At 46.9% G+C, this 19,526-nt stretch overlaps 3 protein-coding genes across 5 annotated transcripts in view; 2 read left to right on the top strand and 1 right to left on the bottom strand.

The window, feature by feature from the left end:
- Nucleotides 1–5,565, top strand: part of pde3b (phosphodiesterase 3B) — a 30,361-nt gene extending 24,796 nt beyond the window's left edge. Inside the window, exons 5-16 of the mRNA XM_084682735.1 lie at nt 62–165; nt 251–479; nt 643–734; nt 954–1,117; nt 1,451–1,585; nt 2,069–2,180; nt 2,420–2,533; nt 3,332–3,531; nt 4,217–4,420; nt 4,574–4,735; nt 4,845–5,103; nt 5,270–5,565. Coding sequence (XP_084538861.1) covers nt 62–165; nt 251–479; nt 643–734; nt 954–1,117; nt 1,451–1,585; nt 2,069–2,180; nt 2,420–2,533; nt 3,332–3,531; nt 4,217–4,420; nt 4,574–4,735; nt 4,845–5,103; nt 5,270–5,478 — 1,984 coding nt within the window. The 3' untranslated portion in view covers nt 5,479–5,565. The remainder of the gene's footprint in view (nt 1–61; nt 166–250; nt 480–642; nt 735–953; nt 1,118–1,450; nt 1,586–2,068; nt 2,181–2,419; nt 2,534–3,331; nt 3,532–4,216; nt 4,421–4,573; nt 4,736–4,844; nt 5,104–5,269) is intronic.
- A 3,359-nt stretch (nt 5,566–8,924) lies between these two features.
- cyp2r1 (cytochrome P450, family 2, subfamily R, polypeptide 1) lies at nt 8,925–12,731 on the bottom strand. Its single transcript, XM_084682737.1, has 5 exons — nt 12,462–12,731; nt 11,803–11,944; nt 11,017–11,649; nt 10,410–10,739; nt 8,925–9,882 (listed from the first exon to the last, which is right to left on the bottom strand). The coding sequence occupies exons 1-5, from the start codon at nt 12,699–12,701 to the stop codon at nt 9,701–9,703; spliced, it is 1,527 nt and encodes a 508-aa protein (XP_084538863.1). The 5' UTR covers nt 12,702–12,731; the 3' UTR covers nt 8,925–9,700.
- Nucleotides 12,732–16,430: 3,699 nt separating this feature from the next.
- Nucleotides 16,431–19,230, top strand: calca (calcitonin/calcitonin-related polypeptide, alpha). 3 transcript variants are annotated; one of them, XM_084682267.1, is made up of 4 exons: nt 16,431–16,490; nt 17,203–17,294; nt 18,019–18,156; nt 18,785–19,230. In XM_084682267.1, exons 2-4 carry the CDS (start codon nt 17,209–17,211, stop codon nt 18,969–18,971), a joined length of 411 nt encoding a protein of 136 aa, XP_084538393.1. In that variant the 5' UTR covers nt 16,431–16,490; nt 17,203–17,208; the 3' UTR covers nt 18,972–19,230. The 3 variants fall into 3 exon arrangements, with proteins under 3 accessions (XP_084538393.1, XP_084538392.1, XP_084538390.1); XM_084682266.1 differs by lacking the exon at nt 16,431–16,490 and having other exon boundaries at nt 17,127–17,294; nt 18,788–19,230; XM_084682264.1 differs by lacking the exon at nt 16,431–16,490 and having other exon boundaries at nt 17,127–17,294.
- Nucleotides 19,231–19,526: the final 296 nt, after the last annotated feature.

Genomic DNA, 19,526 nt, shown 5'->3' with positions numbered 1-19,526 from the left:
AACATGTTCAACTGTTTTTTTTTTTCCCCTTATGTTGCTGGTGTGTGCTTGTGTATTGCAGTCCAGGGTCTCTGTCCAACGGGCCCAATGCTAACCTGCTGACCATTCCCAAGCAGAGGTCTTCTTCTGTCACCCTCACCTACCACCCTGGGTCCAGGAGAGCAGGTGAGGACACACATACACAGTGGACTGTACAATAGAGCTCTAACTTACAGTGACTTGCTGACCATCCTCTCCACCCCTCCTCTAGGCACGTCTCCCAGTCTGAGTCCGGTCACCTCCCCTAGCCACAGTCCCCCCTCTGTGGGGGGGGCGGGGGTGTCCTCCCTGGTCACCCGCTCCCCTGTGGAGTTCCCCGACACGGCCGACTTCCTCACCAAGCCCAGTGTCACCTTGCACAAGCCGCTGGGCTACACCCTGAGCTCTCCGGACTTCCAGCAGCCCTACCGAGGCCTGCCCTCCGCCCCCCTCTGCACCAGGTAGGGGACCACCCACTACCCACCTCAGCTGTCTGAACCCCCATGCTGGCCGACCGTGTCCCTGAGCCCTGTCGCTGACCACAGCCCGCCTGCTCTCCAGGACCCAGGTGTGCTGGGCGTAAACTGACCTGGCGTGTCTGTGCCCATCTTGTCTCTCATGCAGCTGTGGCCGTCAGATGCTGAAGGGCCTGTCTAGTGGGGAGGCTGGAGAGGGTCACCCGCCCCAAACCACCGAGGCCCAGCGCAGACGCTCAGGTATGCCCCCCCCCCCCCCCCCCCCCCCCCCCCGCTGGCAGAAACACCTACACACACACAGTCTCTTCACTACCTGGTACGACCCTCTGGGTGTGACAGGATAAAGTACCAGTCAAATGAATGCCGGTCAACGTCCTTCACCGAATGCAGTCGACTTCCCATTGAGGTTCTGGTGTTGTTCTCAGACACGTGTTCTGTGTGCTGGTTGGTTGCGGGCAGGTGAGGCGTCTGGCTTTGTGGGCGATGGCCTCATCCGGGAGGAGAGCGTGGAGGTGGAGCCGGCCGGGGACAAGAGCTCCGACCCAGGAGCTAGGAAGCAGGCGGAGGGGGAGGAGCCGGAGGAGAAGAGCCCCACAGCGGAGCAGCAGACCCAGCAAACGGAGGTATTGGGATGGTGGTGGGATCAGCAGCTACACAACAACAGATTGGCTAGGCTAGGCTAACACTAATAATGTAAACAACAGAATAGGGAACACAGATATGAGGCAAACAGCGCTAGCTTCATGCAATATTACGCAGCAATAGATACCCTTACAGCAGTAACCCTAGCGTTAGCTACTTCTACTAACCTCTCAGGTTTAAAGGGACTGATGCCTAGCTGTAATCCGATTCCAAATGCCCCTTTGTGTAACAGCAGTACGCCAGTGCTCTCCCAGTATCCCAAACAATGGTTTTAGGGTGAATAAGTTGTGTACATGTGTGTCTGTGATCTGCAGGGTGACCAGGAGTTTAAGCTTGAGCCCATTCTAGATGACCATGAAGCTCTCATGGAGAAGATAAACAGCTGGAACTTCCAGATCTTCGACCTTGTGGAGAGAACAGGAGGGAAGACAGGAAGGATACTAAGCTATGTCAGTAACTCAACCCTCCATCTGCCTGTGTACCCATCCGTCTTTGACAACTGTAACACTCATCTACCGGGCTTTAGCATATCATTCATTGAATGGCTTTTTCGCTTTTTTTATATTTAAACTATTTATTTGTTGAATATGCCAGGTTTGGAATCTTAGCTTGGGTTTGTGAGCTGTTAAGTAACTGGACTGGGGCATCAACTCACAACTCAAAACACAGCTGACAAACCAATAACCCTCCCAGATACACCCCAAACCCTTACACAGCAGAACAGGGATCAAAGTAAAGACCGTCTGATCCATATTAGCAGCTACTGTTGGCTTGTCAGGCCAAAGTCTGTCCAGAATTGGTCTATTTTTTGCTTTCTATCTCCGTCTGTGTTATCTTCCTAATGCAGGGGTGTTACTTGTGTGGCTCCCGCAGGAGAGCGCCTGTCTTGTGTCTTCATTAGTGCCGCCTGTTCCTCCCCTGTTCCTCTCCAGGTGACGTACACCTTGTTCCAGGACACGTGTCTGTTTGAGATCTTTAAGATCCCCGTGAGGGAGTTCATGTCCTACTTCTGTGCTCTGGAGAACGGCTACAGGGACATCCCCTGTAAGTAGCGCCCCGCCACGCCCCCTGACTCTCTGTCACTGAGCCCACACCCAGCAGTGGTGAACAGGCCACTCACATTGACATGAATGATCAGTAGGGTCACGTGAAGGTAACCTGCTCTGTACACAGCACCTGCTATAACACCAATGCTGTAGTGTGACGAAGAGAGCTTGAACAAAGGGGGGGGGGGGGGGGGGTAGGGGAATGAGTGGGGCTGATGTGTGGATCCCTTGTCACAGACCACAACCGTGTCCACGCTACTGACGTGCTCCACGCTGTTTGGTACCTGACCACCCGTCCAATCCCAGGCTTCCAGCAGATCCACAATGAGCATGTGACAGGAAGTGACACAGGTAAGCACTGATGAAGGATTTTTTTTAACGTTTGTGCGCTTCTTGCACACAAACTAACCAATAAACTAACCAAGTCCTGGATTAAATCACCTTCAAATTGGGCATCTTAACGGATTTCTTTGGCTGGTGTAGGATTAAAGGAGGACATCCACATTCCTACAGGGCTGCATGTGCCCTCCTCCCCACAGAGAGCCCAGATGGGAGGGTCTGAATCGCCAGGATCCCCAGGCCTGTCTTGGCTAATGCTGCTTTATGTCCCTTGATCCATTCGAAACACATTATAGCTCGCTCACTGACCACTCCTTCACTGGCTGCCAGCAGAGCAGCTGCCTTCAGACAGGGCGGAGAGAGAGAGAGAGAGAGAGAGAGAGAGAGAGAGAGAGAGAGAGAGATTAGACAGGGAGAGGCAGGGAAAGAGAGCCAGAGTGAGAGATAGGAATAGAGAGACAGTGGCAGAGTGAGAGATAGGGAGCGAGATGATAAGGCTCCGTCGTGATACAGATCTGGCGAGACTTAGCTCGGCGCATTAAGGTCGCGTTTTGGCTCTGTACGTTAGTAGAATGGTGCAGCTTGGTGAGTCACCGGCCCAGCCCTTTGGCCCAGCATCCAAACCCAGTTCACCCCTCCCTCAGACTCCTCTGTCTGAGTCTGTCCAGTCCCGGGATCCTCCACAGCCATGACGGGGCCATCTCCCCCTCAGCCCACGGCCCTCCACTCCCAATGGAGAAGTGCACATTCAGACTGTTAGGCCTGGCCTTCCCTGGCTGTGACTCTGTGTCTCTGTGTGGTTGGAAACAGACTCCGACAGCGGCATCTCCCCAGGCCGGGTGTCCTACGCGTCCTCCAAGAGCTCGTCCATGTCGGACGACAGCTACGGCTGCCTGGCCTGGAACATCCCAGCCCTGGAGCTCATGGCCTTGTATGTGGCAGCCGCCATGCATGACTACGACCACCCGGGCCGCACCAACGCATTCCTCGTGGCCACCAACGCCCCTCAGGTAAGCCCCAACTGAGCCTCACCTGCAGATTGACCCAATAACCCGTGATGACTTGATTGACGGTGCTCCCAAAGGCTGGATGTGAGAATCCTACACTCTTGCTCGGTGATAAAGCAACGATAGTGTAGCTGTGATTCTGAGGCAGAATTCGATTTTCCTGCTGATCAGGCACCCCTTTGATTTCAGAATATTGTGAAGGGGTCAGGTTGGTACTGTTTGTCCATGTGATGCTTCCATTCTAACCCTGGGGGAATCCGTATCTCTATTTCTTTGAGGTATTGCACAAGGACAAGCTATTATTAGGAATAGGTTTTTCTAGGTAGGCATCAGACAGGGAACAGCGAGACTAGCGGACTGTTTGCAGAGCGCTCCGGTTTTTCAGGCTCCTGTTATAACAGACGCGATCACGTTCCACTTGCGTAAATGTCCGTGGAAATGACCGAGCGTAACGAGAGGGATCCCAGAATGTATTGATCCTCGGTGACAAACAGTCTTGTCCGGGGCTTCCACCTCTACTGAGAATGGCCCAAAGTCCCCTCGCCTTCCACACATCTTACCTCACTGTTCTACCCCGTTTTCTATTGCAACACGAAACCCTCCCCTCCTTGTCCTCTCGTCCACTCCTCCACCGTGTCTCCTCTGTTTCCCCGTCGTCATGCTTGTCCTTCCCCCCGGCTGTCTCCAGGCGGTGCTGTACAACGACCGCTCGGTCCTGGAGAACCACCACGCCGCCTCAGCCTGGAGTCTGTACCTGTCCCAGCCTGAGTTCAACTTCCTGGCCAACCTGGACCATGTGGAGTTCAAACGCTTCCGTTTCCTGGTCATCGAGGCCATCCTGGCCACAGACTTGAAGAAGCACTTTGACTTCCTGGCAGAGTTCAACTCGAAGGTCTGTCATTTCACGGCTCCGATTGACACACTGTATTATGACTGATCTGACAAAAGGCCTATCATTTCAGTCCAATGCATGCCAAAGAGCACAATCCTCTGCGAAAACATGGAAGGTAAACAGCTGTGTGTGTTTGTGTTTTGCTATAAATAGGTGAATGATGTGAACAGTCCAGGAATTGACTGGACCAACGAGAACGACAGGTTGCTCGTGTGCCAGATCTGCATTAAGCTGGCAGACATCAACGGGCCCGCCAAAGGTCGCGACCTCCACCTCAAGTGGACAGAAGGCATCGTGAACGAGTTCTATGAACAGGTGAGCCAGGCGTCTGTGTGGCAGGGGGAAACGCGCAGGTCGATCTCTGCTTTGAACTGTGACCCGTTGGCACCGGGAAATGAACCCGTATCATATATGTCTTGTCTAGGGAGATGAGGAGGCCAGTTTGGAACTACCCATCAGCCCCTTCATGGACCGTTCCTCGCCACAGCTGGCCAAGCTGCAGGAGTCGTTCATCACCCACATCGTCGGGCCGCTGTGCAACTCCTACGACGCAGCGGGCCTGTTGCCGGGGTACTGGATCGACGAGGAGGGCTCGGAGGAGGAGGAGGAGGAGGAAGAGGAGGAAGATCAGGTGGACGACACAGAAACTGATGAAGACGAGCTGGAGGAGGATATTGAACCAAGTAAGGAATATCGTCATCCCGGCTCGCTCTCGTCAGCCTGGGAATGTTTCACGAAAGTAACTTTCCACCGAATGCCTGTCACGTTCTGTTTCTCACACGCTGTACACCGTTTAAGGGCAGTGTTTGGGTCAACTGAGCCGTTCTCCTTCCCCCTTGTCCCACGCAGAAAGGAGGAAGGGCCGCCGCAGGCTGTTCTGCAACATCATGCAGCACCTGACGGACAACCACAAGGTGTGGAAGAAGACCATCGAGGAGGAAGAGAAGGGCAAGGAGCTCAGCAAGCAGCAGTCCGACAGCCTGCCCCCGTCGCCCTCATCCCCGTCTGACGACATCCAGGTGATCCAGGAGGAGGAGGAGGGGGAGGAGCGACCGTAGCAGTCCAGCAGGACCAGGGCCAGAGCCAGGAAGACAGGGGGGAAGAGTGAGGGCAAGAGACCCTCACGCCCCCCCCCACCCCCAACTCCCCCCCCCCATTCTCCCTCACACACACTCACACACAAAACAACCCTGCTGGTTCTCCACACATTGAAGTTGTCACTGTGCCGCCACTCAGATGCTAAACGCAGTCATGTTGTTTTAGAGAGAGAGAGAGAGAGGGAGAGAGGGAGAGAGGGAGAGAGGGAGAGAGAGAGAGAGAGAGAGAGAGAGAGAGAGAGAGAGAGAGAGAAAATGGCCTTACTACTGTGACTGGATCCTTGCTGCAACGGTGGGAGTCCCACTCCTATGCACTTTCACCCTTATGGAGAGCCCGGGCCCCCAGACCTGAGGAGCCTGGTGTGGAGGACTAGGATGGACGGGCCCAGCAGAGCCCAGCCCTCCGTGGTGACCTGGCTGTAATGCTGCCTTGGACGCAGAGCGCTTAACTCTCCTTTAGGTACTAAAAGAAAAGCATACTATTTAAAATAGAAGTAGAAGAAGACTCCAAAACAACACTTTGACATGATTGACACCTGTTACCAAAGCAAACAGTTCAAACATGGAAAGACAATAGACTGTTTCAGACTCCATGTCAGGAATATTGTAGACCTATATATCAAATGTGCCTGTCTGAACTTTCTTTCCTGAGTCCCTGGGTCTAGTCCCGGGGTCTGTGCAGTCCTCTCCCCTTGCTGGCGACACGAAACACTGTATCACCGACTCAGTCTCAGAGACATTGTGGCAATGCTGACTGATAATGAGCATTATACCTGCATCGTTTTTGATGCCCTTTAGTCATACCTGCCTTTTGGTTTTACTCTTCTTTTAGTGTGCATTTGATTTTCATTTGGTTACGTAGGTGTGTTTGCGTGTGCGTGCGCTTGTATGTGAACATATACAGGTGTATGTGAGCCTGTGTGTGTATCTTCAGGAATGCTTGGTTGCCAATCAATAAATTGTCCTCTGGTGTTAAGCATGTTGCATTCAGAACAGGAGTCCTGTTCCATTGAAGGGATTTTTTTTTTCCTTTATGTCCGTTTTGATTTGTATCTATTTTTCACGGTTACTCAGGATTCACGTGAAGTTGAATAATTATTTTGCGAGAACTCGTTGATTTTAAACACGCTTTTAAATCAAAGAAAAATCGAATCTGGGTGACTGAAATGGTTTTTAATCTTTGTACGAACAACTTGAAAACAAACACATTCAAGCAATTGAAATGCTCCGTGGTGAGAAAGGATAGTTCATGTTGTCTTTCTGTCACTCAAACACAGCTGCTCACTAGTGCTGTTTGCATTGTTACCTATTAAAGACCTCACTGTAGAATTGGGATCCTCAACTGTCAGTTAACTGCAAAGATCTGTTTGCAGCAAAGCAGAATCTGAACTCTGGCGGTGAAATCCCATGGTGATTCACATACCAGTATATTTGCTGGAGATGTTTTGGATGGCATTGTTCTCAGCATTGTTTTTAACACAACATACTCCAGCGTCATCGATTCATTTTTGATTTTCTTATTTCACTCATTCTGCAGAAACGGATGTTTTGAGGTCGATACCTTTTTTGACGAACCCATAACCAGGCCAGTGTGTAGGGAAGTGATCCAGGGTTTCCCCATCACTTTGTTTTTGTTTTTATATTTTCTTATTCTGAACCATGAGGCAGGTTTAATACTAATAGTTCTATATTTTTGTCTGTAATAACTCTAGGCATTCCACTAGAAAAGCGTTTTGATGGAGGGGTAGGCAGCCTTGCAAGCCTCAGCTCTCCGGTCACCTTGTCCTGTCATTCTCTCCAGAGAGGAGATGTTCTCAAGTAGGCAGTGTAAATCAAGCTAGTATATTTAAAGACAAAAAAAAGATATAGATATAAATGTGCACATTTTACTACCAAACAAGTGTTTAGCCTCTGCACAAAAAGAGTATCTGCATATAAATATATAAATATATTATATTTTTTAATTAATCAACTGAATGCATCTGTTTTCTACACGCAGCTGACACATATTGTACATTGAGACCCTGTAATTACCATCTTGTTTCCAGAGTTTTTATCTAATACTATTTACAGTACAGATGTGGAACTGTGGGTTTGGTGTTTTGTTTCTTTTTTCTTTTGGATTCAGCGTCTCCCTGCTCCTTGTCATAACCACTCTCTCAGTCTTGGTTTGATCTAGTAACTCTGTGTTGTTTCTCAGTCAACCCAACCAGTGCCAAACTGTCCCTGCCCGGTTTCCAGGCACCCAGATAGCGACCCCCCCCCCCCCACCACCACCACCACCCCTTGCCCAGGGGTTAAGTGTGGTGAAGAACGCTCAGAGCTTAACATCCACCATGTTCAATGTGACAGTGGAGAAACCAGGTGTGGAAGGCTCACTTGAACTCCTCAGTGCTCCCTCCTACTGTCTGAGTGGGGTCTGGAGTCTTCTGTGTTTCGCTAATGGACGGATGCAGGATTGCCCCCCCCCACCACCACCACCACCTCCCATTTTATGGCTCATTATGTTTGTAAACGTTGATGGTTTGTTGGCTTCTCACTGTGCAGTCTCTCACACACAACAGTGTCCTCCAATGTTCTTGTCATAAATACATCTAGGAATGGCTGTTATCCTTATGTAGCATTTAGATATACGTATGTCTGATGTAACCGTTCAACCTTATCAACACTGTGGGGAAAACAGATTTTTGTTGTTATTTATAGCTGTCATAAAACACCATCCCTAAAATAATCCTGACGCCTCCGTTTGTTTCACTGTACTTTGTCTGTTTCAGAGGGAGAGAAAGAGTCTGTCTGCGCAGTGTGTACTTCCAGTATGTTGGACTGTGACTTCCTAACTGTCTTTGAGTTACAGTTCTCACCACTGTATGCTGTTCCGGTCTAGTGTCTCACCTCAATTTGAACTCTCAATGTTTCTGTGACCGTAACATCATGAACCGTCATACAGACATGGATCAGGGGCATATCCTATTCACTCCATCTAGCATCCAGCATCATTTTCCGTAGCTCTGTTTGGTAAGACGGCGACTGCTTGCTGTCAAAATATCAGCAGGGATCAAATCTAAAACACAACCTGGGCTGGGTGTTGAATGGGCACATCTGTAGTCTAGTGTTCGTATAGAAGGTAGTGTTGAGGTTAAGGTAACACTGTTAATCTCTAGGTACTTTTACTTTTTCACTAATTTCCTTTTTAAGTATAAAGGATAAATAAAGTTGAAAGTTTGGTATGAGTTATACTAGCCGTGTGTATCCTGATTTACCCTTGATCTGGACTGAATGCAGAAGGCCAGCTCATATAACGAGACTTGAAGAGGTATAGTGTGTGTACGTGGATAGGCAGTGATGTAATAACTGAAGAGGTATATCTAATCAAGACTCACTCACCAGAAAGAACATGAACAGTGGAGAACAAAGCAAAAAAGTTTATTTTGCTCCTAGGTAAGACTATGTCTATGAACACTCTACAACGTAGCACCATTGTGTCATTGTCCAACATACCAAGTCAAAACATTGAAGTTACAATTTGCTGGAGGTCTGATGAAATATGACATCACTTCGCAATTCTGGAAACCCACGGCAATTCTTGTAACTTTCTGGCAAGAGGTTTTTCCATGGAGGGCTCTTCTTGGAGGAAGTTCAGTGTTGGTTCAGATGTAATATATTGCCTGGATCCAGGCCGGTATACATGTACAAGACTTTCTAGGAAAGACGGCTTGTCTAAATTCCATGTCCAGCTGCTACAGCTGAAATGGATCTCCTCTCCTTTAGTCAGACTGAGAATAGAGAGGGGACAGGGCCTCGGACCATCACAGAGGTCCACCCAGTCACAATGCTCCTCAACCCCCTCAGTAAGGCACCGTGGCACCAGAGCCCAGTCCAGTATCAGGAGGTGAGATAACACCAGGAGAAATGCTGATTTATCCTGTTGGATCCGCTGTTGGCTCAAACGTTCACACAGTCATTGTGCTCACCTGGACCTCTGGTAACTGTTCCGATGCTCCTTTGACTTTACAAACAGTGCTGTGCAAACATGCAAATGCTGAGAAAAAGGCCCCACTGGGCAGTGCTTGGAACTGGGAGCAGTTCTGCGTAAATAAGTTCAGAGAGGCAAGGCCAGCTGTTTTGTCTCTGTCTGGCAACCTGTCTGTGTGTCTGGGGGTGGGGGTGGGAGGGGGGCTGGGTTTCAAAGCTGCCTCCGGACGGCACAGATGGCATAGGGTAGTGGTTGAAGGGTCATCCCCAGTTTGGGGGTGAGGCTGGGCACGGTGCCAGGAGGAAACTGCAGGTGGAACCGCTGCAGCATGGTGGTGAAGAAGAGGAACATCTCCATCCTGGCTAACTGCTCACCCAGACAGCAACGCCTCCCTGAGGAAAAACACACGCCGGTATCAGCTCTGGATGTGACAACACACAGACACACACACCATATTGTCTGACTAAAGCTAGACTGCCTCACTACCACTTTTCTATTTAACTCACGAGACACTCTCCCTCACTTGATCCGATACAAACAGTACATCTTTAAAAGAAGCATCGGGTGACTGTACAGGAACTTGCAATATAGTAAGCCACTCTTTTGAGACAGATTTTAGCCCTATTCAGAGTTAGCTTTGGTCTTGTGGTGTGGTGTGTTTAACTGTCAGTTTGTTTTTCTCTCAGCAATGAAGACACTGTTTATAATGACCCCAGGGGACAAGTCAGTCTCCGATGTAGACACTGAGAGCTCACAGCAGTGATTAGGATTGCACATCTAGACCACTTTATTACATCTGACTCCAAATTTAATGAGGTCACAACTGGAGAATGTAATTTAATGCCAGCGACCATAGCTGTTTGGCACAAAAAGAGAGAAGGAGGCAGGGAGGGAGAAAGAGTGTGTGTTCTTAGCTCACCCAGAGAGAAGGGGAGGAAGGCTTCCCGTCTCACAAAGTTCCCTTTGCTGTCCAGGAACCTCTGAGGGGAGAACACCTCCGGGTCGGTCCAGTACTTCTCGTCAAAGTTGACCGAGTACAGGTTTGAGATGACCATTGTGCCCTTTGGGATGGAGTACCCATTGACCAGCGCATCCTGGGTGGTGGCACGGAAAATCCCCAGGGGGACGATGTTACAGAAGCGCAGGACTTCATGAAGCACCGCCTCCACAAAGGGCATATTCTGCTTGTCTTCCAATGAGGGGGGTCGAGCACCCCCCAGTACGCTGTCGATCTCCTTGTGGAGCCTCTCTGGGGCAAGACAAACACCAGCAACACATAGTCAGTATGATATTACTATGGACAGCAGGCCTACATGCTTGTTCACTGGGATTCTCGTCATCGTCAATGCACGCTTTGGTCTATGTAACAAACACTTCAAGATAAATAGGATGGACTCTCTGTCAAACCAAAACAAAGGAGGCTTCAGAATATGGGATTCTCTGGTTAACGGGGAGTTGGAAACAACGCCGCTTGTAGGTTTAGGCTGCGATTAGGGGGGCCTGGGGAGTTCCCAGTGGGGACTGACCTTGTATGTTGGGATAAAGAGCCACGTAGAGCATGGCCCAGCGCAGGGTGTTCGTGGTGGTCTCTGTACCGGCGATGATGAGCTCGCCCACGCTGTATATCAGGTTTTCTCGGGAGTAGGAGGAGCCAGGGTCTGCTCTGCTCTGCTCCAGCTCATCCAGGTAGGCGTCTATGTAGTGACGGGGCGCCTGCTGCACCCGGCCCTGAGAGAAACGCTCGATGATCTCCAGCAGGAAGTCGTAGACCTTGGCCGCGTTGCGGAACAGCTTCTGGTGCTTTCCGAAGGGCAGCACCTCGATCCAGGGGAAGGCGTTGTAGAGAAACGCCCACCCGCTCACGGCCAGCTCCACGTTCTCGCTGAAGATCTGGATCATGTGCTGGAACTGCACGTCGTCGTAAGTGAAACGCTGGCCGAAGATGATGAGGTTGGTGATGTTGGAAACGGCATTGGTCACAAGATGTTTGGGGTTGAAGGGCTTCCCTTTGTGCTCGTCCATGGCGTCCACGAAGAACATACACTCCTCCGAGATCTTCCTCTCAAACATCTTCTGGCCACTGCCAAAGTAACGGAAGGTATTGGAGGTCAGCTTGCGGTGTTCTATCCACCCTCTGCCATATTTACTATTGAGGAGGCCTACAAGAGTCAAAGAGATTGCCTCCGTTTAGCTGATGTATGACATGTTTTTGAAAGCTACTTGGTGCAATAATGACAAGCAAATATGTTTTATGTAATTACATTTGCCTTATGAGAAGGCTTATGGAAGCTGTATTGGGAAGGGTTTCTTACCGCCCATTTTTGTCATCTTTATGAATAAAGGCAAGGATGGTCGATCGGCAAAGACCTCACTTTGATGGTAAAGGCACTCCTTCACTGCATCATACCCGTTCAACACGACAGCCGAAATGCCTCCTAAGTCAAGACTGAAGATCTGAACGAGAAACACTTGAGTTAATATCACAATAAAATGAATGTATGTTGAAATTATTCTTTGGACATTATTTAATTTCTTAAGAGGAACAGACACCCTTTTATATATGACACAATGTTCATGTTAGGTACAGAGACTGAGTAAGACTGTTACTGGGCCAGGCTGACTCAGCGCTTCTTGGGCATTCCTCGAAACCCTGGGAACGCAGCATAGTTACAGCCTACTCTTTTGTTCCCGAAATTATGTCTGACGCAAAGCACAAGGGCATGACTGTCCATCGGCGGAACCTTGATAGACTTTCGTGTTCTGATCCCTGTATTGATGAGTATGTTGGTGAGCATGCGTGCGTGCGTGCGCCCTAAGATTTTTCTTTCAGTATGGAAACTATCGCAATATACTTTTTAACTAACGTGATAGGCCTGCCATCCCATTTAAACCAACTCACATAGTTGCATTGGCTACTTTGCACCAGTAGACGTTGTGATTTCAATTTCAAATGACAAGTTTGGTGTCTTACCGGTCCATGGACAGCACTCTGTTTCCTCAGAAAGACGTGCGGTTCCGTGGCGAGAGACAGAATGTTCCCTATTATAGGAATCGGTGATGGACCAGGAGGGAATCCTTTGGGTCTCCTCTGTCTGAGCAGCTGACGAATCAGCAGAAGAAATAGAATAGCAATAAAAAGACTAAAACTAAAACTAAAGACAGCATGTTCATACGACACCGGCGCTAGAGTTGGGAGTCTAATCGATACCATGGTGTATCAGAAGTTTCCCTCTCTTGTCGAATCTCTCCTGCAAAAAGACGTCTGGCGGCTGCTGGCTATCATCTTGCACAGTTTTTATCCCCCGCCTCTACACACAAAGATTGGCTAAAGGTTCCAATGGGACCATAACCGTGAATGAACTTTACCCACGGCTGATCCTGATCCATCGCTTTCTGTGAATCATATTTCCAATCGATTCTTTCCAATTCCTTATCATTTGTGTACATTGTGTTATATAAAGCGACTGTGTATCATGAGGACGTCTTTATCTTCAGAAATTACGAAGGACTGTTGTTATACAACTTTATACATCAAAGTTTATTATGTAAACATTTAAGTTTTAAAAATGTGAAGATATATTTGAAATCAAACATACATTTATGATGGTTTTGTGAGAAAAAAAAACAATATAGTGTTTGGGTGTGTGTGGTTGGGCTGTCTGAAAGGAATTAAACTTTGACCTAGTTGAGAGCTGTTTGAGCTCCCTAAATTCAACCCAAGAGGTTAGGTCATGTCTCACATTCCTGAGCTGCAGTGCTTTACATGTCTGTCTGTGTCACACCCCTAAACCTACCTCTGGACCGTGCATAACCTTATGTAAGTATAATGATTGTCATTCATTTTGTAGGATAAAAAAAATAATTCCTCAATAGTTTTCTCAGTATAGACACATGATTGCTTAATTTAGGCCCTTGGCAGTTTTTAAGGCGCTTTAGCTCAAGGTTTTTGACCCAGAGCTCAATTTGGCCACATTTCTTCTGTCAATCACGATGTTACACGTCACATTCCATCTGCGGTCTCTCGTGTAACCTATAGGTGGCAGTAGAGATGGAGAAGAGATAACGTCTGTTTGTGTTTTGAGTTGAGTAGCATGTCTGCTGCCTTTGTGGTTGTGGTGAATAATGTATCTTAGCTTGAATTAAAGAACTCTGAGGTACAGGGTACTACATTGATATCTACACTTCTCCATAAAAGTCACTTATATTCTCCTCTCATTTTTGATGTTAATGGATAGATAAAGCATGGGTAAGAGGTAAATCCAATCATTATCACTTTTAGGCTGGTCAATTTCCGTTTTTAAGCTAATACAGCACTATAAAAAACTTGTGCTCAGAGAGTAAGCAGCATACAACCCTTTGCACAGAAAAATACAGAACAGTTGGATTCCTCAAAAAGAACAAACCATTATGACCAACTTTATCAAATGGCGTCCGTATTGATCCCCAGAGCGGAGAGGAAAGGTTACTTTCATGCACACTTGCACAGGACGTCACTTCTCCTACTGAGGGCAACCCTGATCTGATTTCCCTCTGTGATCTTCCTATTAATACCGAGAGAGCCTTCTGAAATAAAGGGACCCTTATGTAATGGTGCCCTTATAGCGTAATGTGAATTCAAATCTCCGAGGTCATCTTCTCAGGGTGGTTGGATGTGTTTTCGCCGCGTTGCTATCCTCATTACTGTTGATTCATGTTTACCCTTCCGCTCCTGCTGAGGCTGCTGACAGTTTTTCCACATGCTGCTAACCAGCCTTTTCAGACCGACCCTGGTCATGCCAATTTGTTATAGCCTCTTAATGAGCAAATTTACACCAGCAACCTTGTTGTTCCTGGCAATTCCTTGGATGCAGCAACTATTCTGGAAGCAAATCATGCATTCAGCAGCAAAAGTAACTGAATACATGTATTCTTACAGTCACATGCTGGAAAGGGAGGTGGTCACAGTTGATTAAACCAAATGGTACATCAAGGGTCTGATTGATGATAACGTCGAGAGATTAGATCTCATTTCCTAATGTCTGCACGCACCCGCTACTCCTCGGAGCGCCAACGTGCGCCTGAGGTCAAATTGCATTTCAGAAGGCAATCAAAGATAAGATGCTCCCAACCAGCAGCCACATTGACCGGACAAGGCGCTGACAGGTCAAGAGCCCTGGTAATCCCTATGCTAGCGCCAACTCCAGGTGTGCAAACTTCACCTTGACAGGGGGAAGCAGTCACGCTAAGCGGCCGAGCCCCAGGCTGAGTGGTTGTGTTGTAGTGTTAGTACTCCACACAGCCTGCTGGAAGCGCATCAGTTCATAAGGAACTGCATTAGACTGAAGTGGATTTCTTTCGAACATAAAAGGATTTTCGGGAACAAATATTCTTGCTATTCACCGTTAATGAACCACAAATGTGTTTAGATGTTTAAGTTAAATCTATCTGATAACTTCCTCGGTAGGTACTGGGCTATCTGCTTCCATTGCCCATGTCGTACAATACATAATGTCACATGTCAAGTGTTTCAATGTTCCTTTCCTCTCCGTCCAGATAAGGTGAATGATTATCTGTCTGGGGAGGTCTGTTACACAAAGTTGATGCAGCGTGAGGGTCCGGGATAAGACCAGACCCAAAAGGTTACTGTATTGACTGGAAAGTTTAAAGCCGGGGATACTTGTGTCACAAGCGTACAAGACCGTTTTCAGACCCATAGTATGGCATCCGTGCACACATACACTCTGACTCTTTCTTTTCCGGAAGTTGCCATTCATTATAATCAGACGAGCCTGTTCACCCACACACCCTGTGTTTCCGACGGCTGGGGAGTGCTGAGAGGGATGGACCACCACTCTGTCCAATTCCCCTGATTTAGAGGCTCCGTCATAGGATCTGCACTTGGTTCAATAGCACTAAAAGGCTCATCCACACTAATGGGGCTCTACTGTGACGCAGGAGCAGACTCCTGGGCGGGATGCTTTACGATGCCTCACCCAATAATGTAAAGTAAGGGGAATCAGATGATGCCCCTGGAACGGCAGTCCAGTAATTGGCTGGGAGGAACTGGCCAGAACATTGTCAGACACACCATTGATTACCTGGAGGAGGCCAGTTCACTAGGGTGGCAGTGGTATGGAATTCATAGAGGGATCATTGAACTGACGGAGAAAATAGATCAAATTATTGCATCCTGGTGACAAACAAGAAACAGAGTGATTTATATAATCTTCACAGCAATAGATTATATTGATCTATAGTAATGCACGTTTTCATACAGTAAGATAGTCTCCAGGAGGTACAGAATATTCTAATTTCCCTTAAAAAAACGTATGAAACCACACCTTTTTAAACCAAATCCAACAATGAATGAGTGCACATGATGGGATTACTGCAAATGTCCAAGTTATATACACAAAAACTACACCGTAGCTCCAGTTAGACTACACTAGACTAGTTTGAGACAGCATTAATAGCAGGCTGTGGACCAATTTACTTCACTGAGTTTAAGTAAAGAGGTGTAATGATTGTGTTTGCACAGTAGAGGGCTCTGCCAGCAAATCTAATGCTTGTACTTTTAAGAGTTTATTGTCAAAACCCCAAGCACTGAACCACATTTAAGACTTTTGATATGGCAAATTGAGAAATCTTCCATTGTCTGCTGGTACGGCTATGTTCTATTTTAATGAATGACCTCATGGCAAATTGGGATATGAAATGGAGCAAATGAGCTGTTTTTTTGTGAATGGAGCATTTTGTGACCGTACATTGACGTCATTTGTGTACTATGTCCTTTACTGGTTTGTCGTAGCCAATGGAGAGATCATCATTGGCTGTCGGATTGAGCTGCATGTTCTGATTGGTCTAGAAGATATAATTAAACACCTACTCATGTTACACAGAGCCCCCAGTGGGAGATATATAAACCTCTGCATTGTGGCAGAATGCAACAGATTCACAAGTTGGTCCAAAACTTGAAGTCAACTCATTTCATCTCTCTTCACCAGAAGACCTTTTACCTTTGGTGAGTAGAGGCTTACTTCAACTAATTTGTTCTAGAACATGACGCTCTGTCCTGGGGTGTTGGTACTACTGTATTCTAATGTAGGGATATCATCTGAAACTATGGCGGGTCCGTTTGGTGCAAAGATGATTGGAAGGAATTGAATTGGAAGCCATTAACTTTACTTGGGTTACTGGCCCTCAGCGCTCGAACAGTAAAAAGATGCAGTTGATCTGACTTTTCAAGGGTAGATAGAGTGATTGTGTTTAGTGTGAGAGGCTGGACTCTGCACCTCATTACACTAATGCACGGAGTTGCTGTGTTGGTCGCTGCCAGGGGCTCCTTAGAAAGATAATATCTTTAATGCTGCCTCTTCCTCCGCTTCACTGTGTCTGCATGGCTAAACCAAGCCCAGCCAGCCTCAGTTCTTCAGGGAGCTGTATGTGGATGGTTAACTGTGACAGCACTGCATGAGCTTGTAGCGCTACTTGTTAGACTGAACAGAGTCAGGAACAAGAGGAAAAAAGAGTTCAACACTCATGGAGGATGGATGAATCTGGATGCTAAGACAGAGAGGGAGAACGGCGGTTTCAGACAGAAATCAAGTGTAGTAGAACTCCAAACTTTGAGTGCGAAATGGGATTTAGAGGATGTTGTTGGTAAATGTGGATGTCAGTGTGTGAGAGGATGTGTGTGTTAAAGCCCGGGAGGGATGTATGATGTGTTCCTGCAGGGCACCATGGTTATCCTGAGGCTCTCTGCTCTGCTCCTCGCCTACACCCTGGTCATGTGTCAGATGTACAGCTCACACGCTGCCCCAGCCAGGTGAGCCTTCCCGCTTTTCACATACAGAAACACACCGCAAAGTCTCTTACATCTGTGTTAAGACAGATATTTGACACATTTTTATATCATGTAATGTCCAGTCAGCCACAGGTCTGACATCTGGTGAAGGAACATTCCTATCCCAGCAACACTTTACATTAAATTAAGACTTAAGTAAATGTAGATGTGAAATAACCTAAAGGGACGTGATTCCATATTTCTGCCTATGATTGTTGTGTGACGGTGATTAGAAAAATATACCCTATATATGCATATATATATATAGGGTATATTAAATCTAAAAACAAACTCCTTAAGATCCTTTGACTAATTACACAAACTCAATAATGGACAAACGTTTTTATTCAAATTTGTACTTAGTAATCTTCCAATTGGAAATAATCCAATTTAATGAGGCAGTGATGTGTTGAGATGATTGCAACTGCTTATGCTTAATATTTTGAAATGGTTGTTATATTGAAAATGTTTAACATTCCATTTGGAAAGACCTTGGTTACCAGTCTTACTACATTATTGATTTAGTCATAAAGCTAAACTTGGCCACCTGTCAGCTCTTAAAAGGAACACTTTTAGCAAATTGTTTTGAGTTTGGCTTGCATCCCTTATAGCATGAGGCAATGGCTTTTAGCCTGAGCCATACTATTTTTAACCCAGTACTGGGCCGGTGCCAGTCTGATCAACCTAATCGACGATGTGTTTCCAGAACCGGTCTTGAGACCATGTCGGAGCGCGTCACGCTAACTGACTATGAGGCCCGGAGGCTACTCAACGCTATTGTCAAGGAGTTTGTTCAAATGACTTCAGAGGAACTGGACCAACAAGTCAACACTGATGAAAACAGGTACATCAAACTTTCCACAACCACTTAACTCACATTTTTATTTCCCAGGATTCCCAGAGGACACTAATTTTACATTGCCTATCATGTAATACATGTAACCTCATATTTTTTTGTCAAACAAAGTAAGCGGTGAGCCTCCGATAGTTCCAAGTTGGCTGTTTGTTAAAAGACATCAGGTATCGTCTTAGAATGTGATTTATTAAAATCTATTCTCTGTCATAATCTACCTTTCATGCATGGATTGCAGTTATATATCATTGAAGCTATTTCCTAAACAAGCCTGCACTGGAATGTTCTGAATTTGAACAATTTTCATTGATGCAAGAATGTTCGCATGATTTGCAACAGTACAGAAATGGAAAGCATGACTGAATGCTGAAACAGAACTGAAACAGTTGACAAATAATTGAGGCATGAATTATTGAATTATTATTTCTATTGAATAAAACCTTAAGTTGGTTATATTTGACAAATTCCTTAGTTGAACTTGGTAGCATGGCTTTACTTGGACAAGGTACGACTGCATGACTAGAGAGTATGCCTTGAGAGCATGTGAACGATGTTCTGATTGGGGTGCGACTGCATGGTTACCATGAGCCTGTCTGCATGTCTGTGTGTCTCTCTCTAGCAGCCTGGATAGACCCATGTCCAAGCGTTGCTCCAACCTCAGCACCTGCGTGCTGGGGAAACTGTCCCAGGAGCTGCACAAACTCCAGACGTACCCACACACCAACGTTGGGGCTGGCACGCCTGGCAAGAAGCGCAGCCTGCCTCAACACTATACAAGCTATGGAGACTCCTTCGATCGCATCTGAGTGGCAGTCCTCCTCCTCCTCCTCCTCCTCCTCCATGCTCTCCTAGTTAACTTAGCTACACCCCCCTCATCCCATCCAGTTTCATCATGATTGAGATTGCTGATGCATGTCGAACTTGCTTGCTTGACTGACTGCCAAAGAACCCTGGTTGCATTTTCTGTTGTTGAATTAATTTGACAGAGAATTAGATATTAAACACATAATATTTTTATTTCATTTTGGACAGTTAAACAAATCAAAACTATTAATCCATACTTTCACCTGTGACTGTGTTTCGTGTTTAATAAACTTATTTTTATACTTGAATTTGTTTTCCCTGTTATGTATTTAAAAAGTAAAAACATTGAACAATAGTTACTCTGCCCAAGTGACATAAACACTAAATTAATCGCTCAACTAAGTAAAGGTAAGGTATGGATGCTGTTCACAGTGAATTAATCTGATGGTTTAAGTGCTAATTATTTGTATTTCTCTATTCAATCCATTGACAGTTTGACCAGTGTGTGTGTCTCCTGAGTCCTGACCTCTCCCTTTCCCTCCTTACGACAGTGTGAC

Source organism: Hypomesus nipponensis, chromosome 19 (genome assembly GCF_054491055.1).
Source record: "Hypomesus nipponensis isolate SF chromosome 19, ASM5449105v1, whole genome shotgun sequence".
Classification (NCBI taxonomy): Eukaryota; Metazoa; Chordata; class Actinopteri; order Osmeriformes; family Osmeridae; genus Hypomesus; species Hypomesus nipponensis.
This window is presented reverse-complemented; position numbering and strand designations above follow the sequence as displayed.